This window comes from Nelumbo lutea, chromosome 1, assembly GCF_056320005.1.
Source record: "Nelumbo lutea isolate HS-2025 chromosome 1, American lotus-T2T, whole genome shotgun sequence".
Taxonomy (NCBI): Eukaryota; Viridiplantae; Streptophyta; class Magnoliopsida; order Proteales; family Nelumbonaceae; genus Nelumbo; species Nelumbo lutea.
The window spans coordinates 122698787-122705808 of record NC_142684.1 but is presented as its reverse complement, the minus strand read 5'-3'; the positions used below and the strand labels follow the sequence as shown (position 1 = coordinate 122705808).

General features: G+C 39.3%; 1 protein-coding gene across 1 annotated transcript; it reads left to right on the top strand.

Moving 5' to 3' along the window:
- The first annotated feature begins 1031 nt into the window (after positions 1-1031).
- Positions 1032-3321, top strand: LOC148877256 (F-box protein At1g47056-like). The gene has a single exon (XM_088983809.1). The coding sequence runs from the start codon at positions 1539-1541 to the stop codon at positions 3156-3158; it is 1620 nt and encodes a 539-aa protein (XP_088839935.1). The 5' UTR covers positions 1032-1538; the 3' UTR covers positions 3159-3321.
- The last annotated feature ends 3701 nt before the right edge of the window (positions 3322-7022 follow it).

Sequence of the window (7022 nt, the reverse complement as noted above, 5' to 3'; positions counted from 1 at the left end):
TACAAATACAAATTAATAATGTGCAAATACATACAAAATAATACAAAATTTAAGGTTTTACACTCTACAAATTTATATTTGTATTTGTAGAAATACAAATACACTTATGTGGCAGCATTTATTCAATATATGCCCAGGTTCCAAATACACGCTAAATGGTTGGTTTGTAGCTTTGAACTTCTGTATTGGAATCTGCTAGTGCTAATTATATAGCAATGCACCTTTGAATCTATAAGTATGGATAGAGTATATTGTAGTATATGTGAGTATATTGTAGTATACGTGAGAGTCTGTAATTACATGCTCCCAAGCATGGTTTTTAAAAACGACCCAAAGAATGAACCGGTCAGGGGTCCGGTTATCGGGTTGAACGGGCCAAACGATCGGCCTGATTGGCCCGTTTTAACAAAAAATAAAAAAATAAAAAAACAGTCAAAATGGTTCAAAACAATTAATTGCCCGAATTAGCGATTTACTGACCAAAATCAATGGTTTTGGGGAAAATAAAAAACCAATCACTTGATCGGTTTCCAGTTTTTCTAATTTGATCGTCTGGTCCAATCCAATTTTGAAAACCATGCTCCCCACGTCATTGCGCCAAATCCATATCATTTTGGAGACCGGATCTGCTCCTTATACCTAGCGCCTCACACACACATCCTACCATGCATTGCGAACAGCTCCCGTATTTATCAATTATTATTCACGGGAGATGTTCTCAATGCACGGTGGATGTTCATGTGAGGGCGCCCATTTGTGAGGAGAAGATCCCGTCTCATCATTTTGAAAAGTTATTTGCTCCTCACGCATGTCACATCGATTTTACAGTCTATCCACCATGTATTGCGAATATCTCCACATGAATAACAATATAAAGCACGAGCGATTTTTTTAGGGCTACTTGATTGTGATGGTTGAACCAAGTTTCTTTCTCTTCTTGATATAACTGAAGGTTGTTTGACCATTGACAATGTCGCATAGAGTATACATCCCATCGCCGCAGTTTATACACCAGTAATCGTGATTGGGGAAGAAAAACTAGTCAAAGTCACTCACAGCCGTCGATTAAACGGTAATGTTTACCGGAATAGGAAGCGCCTCAAATCGTATACTTTGATTGTTTGACTTTGACCATTCAAAATTAATTTTCTTTCAGATGGCAATATTTCATTTCATCACGCTGCACCAAAGACTCAGCATCCCTGCTAATGCAGTGGTTGCCTTTTTATTATATATATATCTTATCATATTTTATTTATTTCTTCTTCTTCTTCTATCTATTTATAGATATATACTGTTTCTATCCTGAACCTCCGTGTTTATGGAATTATACATAAATCTCAAAAATAAGAAATAAAACAAAATTAACTTCAGTTTCAAGTCCGTCTATGTGGTAGAGCGAGAGAGAAGAAGAAGAGGAAGAAGAAAAAGAAGAGGAACACCTTCCTCACTTTGCGCTGCGAATAGGAAACAAAGGCAGGCTGCTGCTGCTGCTTCTGCTGCATACGCAGAATACCTTTCTACCCCGATCGCCGTGGATGGGCCAGTCGGTTTCGACTGCCGGTGTCCCATCGGCGTCAAACCGCCGTGATTCCATCAACCCCAGTCACCGGACCAAGAATAGATCGATGGGTTCAATCTCTCCTGTGCAGGTCGACGTGACCCCCGAGCTTCAAAACGTAGACGGGACTTGTGATTACATTTCTGATCTTCCGGATGAGTGTTTGGCCTGCATTTTCCAGTCCCTCGGATCCGGCGACCGCAAACGATGCTCTCTCGTTTGTCGCCGGTGGTTTCGGGTTGAAGGACAGAGCCGACACCGCCTATCACTGAAGGCCGAATCCGATCTCCAACCTCTCATTCCTTCTCTGTTTTCTCGATTCGACGCTGTAACCAAACTAGCTTTGAAATGCGACCGACGATCCGTCAGCATCGGCGACGATGCTCTCCTTCAAATCTCTCTGCGATGCCGAAACCTTACACGACTCAAGCTTCGTGCTTGCCGCGAATTGACCGATGCCGGCATGGAGGCATTCGTTAAGAACTGCAAGGGTTTGAAGAAGTTATCCTGTGGTTCCTGCATGTTCGGTGCCAAGGGCATGAACGCAATCCTGGATAACTGTTCCTCTCTCGAAGAGCTGTCCGTCAAGCGCCTCCGCGGCATCACGGATGGGGCTGCTGCTAAGCCTATCGGACCGGGTGTCGCTGCCTCGTCCCTCAAGATTATATGCCTCAAGGAGCTTTACAATGGACAGTGTTTTGGTCCGCTTATCGCCGGCGCTAAGAATCTCAGAACTCTAAAACTATTTCGTTGCTCCGGAGATTGGGATAAGCTCCTGGAAGCCATCGCAGATCGAGTTACTGGTTTGGTAGAAGTCCATCTCGAGAGAATCCAGGTTAGCGACATAGGCCTCGCAGCTCTCTCAAGTTCCTTGGATCTGGAAATTTTACACCTTGTTAAGATTCCCGAGTGTACAAATGCGGGACTTGTATCCATTGCCGATCGCTGCAAGTTGCTGCGGAAGCTCCATATTGACGGATGTAAAGCAAATAGGATAGGCGACGAGGGTCTTATTGTCGTTGCTAAACGTTGCCCTAACCTTCAGGAGTTGGTTCTTATTGGTGTTAATCCTACTTCTTTGAGTTTGGGGTTGCTCGCGGCCAATTGCCAGAATCTGGAACGATTGGCTCTATGTGGTAGTGATACTATAGGTGATGCCGAGATATCGTGTATTGCTGCTAAATGTATGGCACTGAAGAAGCTTTGCATCAAGAGCTGCCCCGTCTCTGACCATGGTATGGAAGCTCTTGCCAGCGGTTGTCCTAATCTGGTCAAGGTGAAGGTTAAAAAGTGCAGGGCAGTAACCTGCGAGGGTGCGGATTGGTTGAGAGCATGTAGGGGATCATTGGCTATCAATTTGGATATAAGTGAAGTTGAACATCAGGATGCCAGTGCTAGCGATGGTGGAGCCCAGGAGAATGGCGTGGAGTTTCCTCCAATGGTCACCCAGATCGCTGCTTCTGATATTCCATCAAGCAGTAGTGGTCGATCAACAATGTTCAAGTCACGGTTAGGCCTTTTTGCAGGGAGGAGTCTTGTCGCATGCACTTTCAGGAGATGGTCAAGCAGTAATAGCAACTCCCAGAATAATTACTGAAGGAATTGTAGAAAGGTGGAATGAAACAAAATGCACATTCTGTGTTAACATTTCATGTTGTATCATTTAATGCTGCCTTGTTTCTAATATTTGCGTGTTGTTATTTATTACCTTCAAAATTGAATCCCTTCTGTTCGAAATTGAAACTGCAGGAAATTTTCAATTCTCTCTTGCTTAATTATATTTTCTGGTCTTGTGTTTTTGACCTTCTTTCTTGTATGACTGATTCCTACAATGGCTCTTGTTGTTTACATTGTTCCTTTTTCTCTATTGGTTTACAAGAAGATGGTTTTATTGAATTTGTTGAGGGGCACTTTTTCTAACAGTATTAGCATGATATTTGCAACATCCAGAACAGATTTGTGTTTCGTTAGGCATGCTTTTGGAAATTTCTGTTTTCTACATATAGAATAAATGGATTTGAATATAATGTTCAAGATGCTAATACCTGACATACCAGTTTGTTGCATATCCTCCATTGGTTCAAAACTTTGAATACTAGAGCATGATGAAATCTTTAGTATTTAGTTGTTTCTCAGTCTTGATTTAGACAGAATTGAGATATGGGAGCCTAACTTGCTTTATATTTTTGTAAGCAAATATGTAGTTAACAAGCTCAGAATCTTGTTTATACACGACATTTTGCATGTGGAAAACTGCACCTGTAGTTAGGGGTGCAACTTGGGCGGGCTTGGGTTGGGAATAATCTAACACTTGAATGGGCCTGGCCCTGAAGCTTGAGCCTGATTTAGTGTAAATTCTTGAAGTTGATTTACATCCTATCTGTAGTCAGAATAGGTCTACATGTTTCTGTACTTAACCTCTTTCTATGTGTTAAAGGTTTGGCTTAAAAAAGTTTGAGACCCCCCCCCCCCCCTTTTAATTTTTACGAATAGATGCGACAATTATGTTTGGGGAAATGTGATCACGAGTTAGAGATAGGAATAAAAAATGGCAGAAAACCCCTCTCATGGATGGCTTCAAAGATTGGAGTGACAGAATAACACATTCATTTAAGTGAATTGAGGGTAAACTATATAAGGCAATTTCCTTGTTCAGTGGTTAATGGTAGATCCTTGTGCGTTTTAAGAAACAAATATATCCCATATTTGTGGAGATCCCCCAGCCAAAAGTAAAATCCATGCAAGTATCACTGCTTTATGAGTTTAGACCATGTCTTCCAAGTTGAAGAAAATTAGATGATATCTAGTTTTGAGCTATCAGCTGAGTTAAACAGCTAATGTATTCCTTGATTCTTTCTTTTCTTGCCTTTTTTTTTTTTTATTCTTGAGCCATTAACATCATTGTCTCAGCGGAATTCCAAGAAAAAAAATCTTTAGATGGATCATCCTTTTAAATTGTAATGATCTTTTGGGGTATGCCATTTGGCATGTTCCAATATTTGGAAACATGTAATATACTGCAGGGTCCAGTAAATTTACATTGATGACTTGATTGGGATTCACTTAGCCTTTCTGTGTACATGCTGGATTGGGTAATACTTCCGGTTTGGACTATATGGTGTGGTCAGAATGGCTAGTATACCTTGTTTTATTTCTTGATGTTTATAGGTTCTATAATTACTTTATGGTTCCTCTTTTATCCTTCCGTTGTCATCATAAGAACTTTTGCCATAAATTCATCTAACTATTCTATGCATATAAAATTTTCTTACAAAAAATGCATTGAAAATAGATTATTTGCCGAATCATCAATTGTCTTTTGCCTTAATTAGGATTAATTAATAGTACTATTTTCTGTTGCATATAAAAGAAAGCTTGACTGAGTACTATACATTTTCTATGGTAAAAAATTGAGCATATACCATATACCTTTTGGTTTGTTATAAAAGAAAGCTTGACTGAGTCCTCTCTAAGATTTGGATCAACTTGTCACTATGCAAAGTCATACATGGAGACTTGACCTATGTTTTATACTTTTTAAATCTGAGAATGCTCCATTTCTGTTCTTTATTTTTTGTCCTATGTATAATATTTTTTGCTGTGTATGACTAGGTTTTGCATATAATTGATGGATAGCTTCTTATGCACGTGAGGCTCTTTTGTCTTAGTACATGCATATCATATGTGCATATTATCTACATAAGACATGCATTGTGTCCACATGCCTGAGCAAAAATGGTTAAGGTTACCAGCAGTGAACCAGTGGTTGCAAGGTCCTTGCATTGTGAAACTTGTAAAACTTCACTGCAAACGCAACCACCCTTTTGTTAATAATTAATTCTTATGGTACCAGTAACTGTTGTTTCATAATAGCATATTCTTGCAAATTGGTTCTGATCTCAAAGCTCTTAATTGTTATCAAACTTGTCATAGTAACTTAGTTCCATTGGCTATATTCTCCATGTTAGATAATATTATAATAATTGTCATTTCACACCTGGGTAATATATTTTTTATCTATATTGCTTCCTTCTCACTTCTGGGTAATATATCTTCAAAAGCTAAAAGAAAGTTACTTGAATATTTGTAAGCATTTTTCTGCTATGGGAACCTTGTTTGAGCAGATACACCCCCAGTTCAGGAGAAATTTAAATGATTGGGAGCAAGGTTCAAAGTATTGATACGATACGAGTTTCAGTCGTATCATATCGGTACTTAGAAAGGGCCGGTACATACTTTTTTTTTTAGTTTTTTTTTTCAAAGTTTAGTTTTTTGGGAAGCTTATAAGATATTTTTTATTCTTAAAAAAATTGGGGTTCCGAAACACCTGGAAACAGGCATTTTGGTCCATATCTTTTTCAAAAGATACGATACGATATGCCCGACGGGCGTATCGTATCGATACTTTGAACCATGATTGGGAGGTGTCATCCCTAATCAGATATTCTGATTACTCCAGCTGCTGTATGACTCAAACATACCAGGAATAGTGGAAGATAAAAGGGTGTGGAGTTCTCTAAGTAATGAAATCTACTTTGATTACTGATCAAAAAAGATAAAAGGGTGTGGAGCTTTGAGAAATCAGGGTTGTTCTCTGTGAACTCTTTCTTTAAAGTTGTCTCAGAGGAGGAAGACGTCTCTTTTCCAAGTCAAAGAATATGGATTAAAGCTGTACCTTCAAAGATAGCTTCTTTTGTTTGGTCAGCAATGCTGGACAAGATTCTAACCAAGGAGAATTTAGCCAAAAGAGGGGTAGAAGTGGCAGACTTGGCTTGTCCCCTATGTAGTGGGAATGTGGAATCCTCTAGTCATTTGCTGTTACACTGTGATTTTACCCACTGGGTTTGGTTAAGTGTGGTGGATTTATTTGAGGCTAAACTGTGCTTCCCAGCGGATGTAAAGGGAGACTCTTAGAGGCTTGGTGGCTGGGAGGTCTTAGTAAGGCTGGAAAGGTGGCATGGAGCATCATCCCCCGCTGCTGTTATGTGGGCAGTGTGGAGTGAAAGAAATAACAGAACATTTGAAGGAATTCAGAACTCAAAAGATGCACTTTGGAAAATTCTGGGGATGATGTGCATGGCTGGCAATACACCCGATACTTAAAGGCAGATATCCAAGTGTATTTTTTGAATTTATTTTTCTGTTTGTAAGGAATGGATAGTTTTTTGTTTTTTGTTTGGGGGGATTGAGGCTGTATTGGGATGAGATGGTTTTTTGTATATCCTCTGTTCATTTCTCTTTGTACAGGGGTTTTCTGTAGTTGATTTTATTAATGAATTTGTGAAGGGTTAGTGGTGTTTAGATGCATTTTGCATTCTCTTCTTTGAATACTGCAAATTGAATGATTTTAGCTTTTAGTTAATTTATTATTTTATTAATGAGCCTTCTCACGCTAGCAGGTTATGAATTTGACTCCCTTGATGCTTAAGTGTACATAGCTGCTGCTTTCCTGGATTGAAAT

Bases quoted from the DNA above. Each gene is read 5' to 3' on its own strand.
- LOC148877256 (XM_088983809.1), top strand. From the start codon at position 1,539: ATGGGCCAGTCGGTTTCGACTGCCGGTGTCCCATCGGCGTCAAACCGC.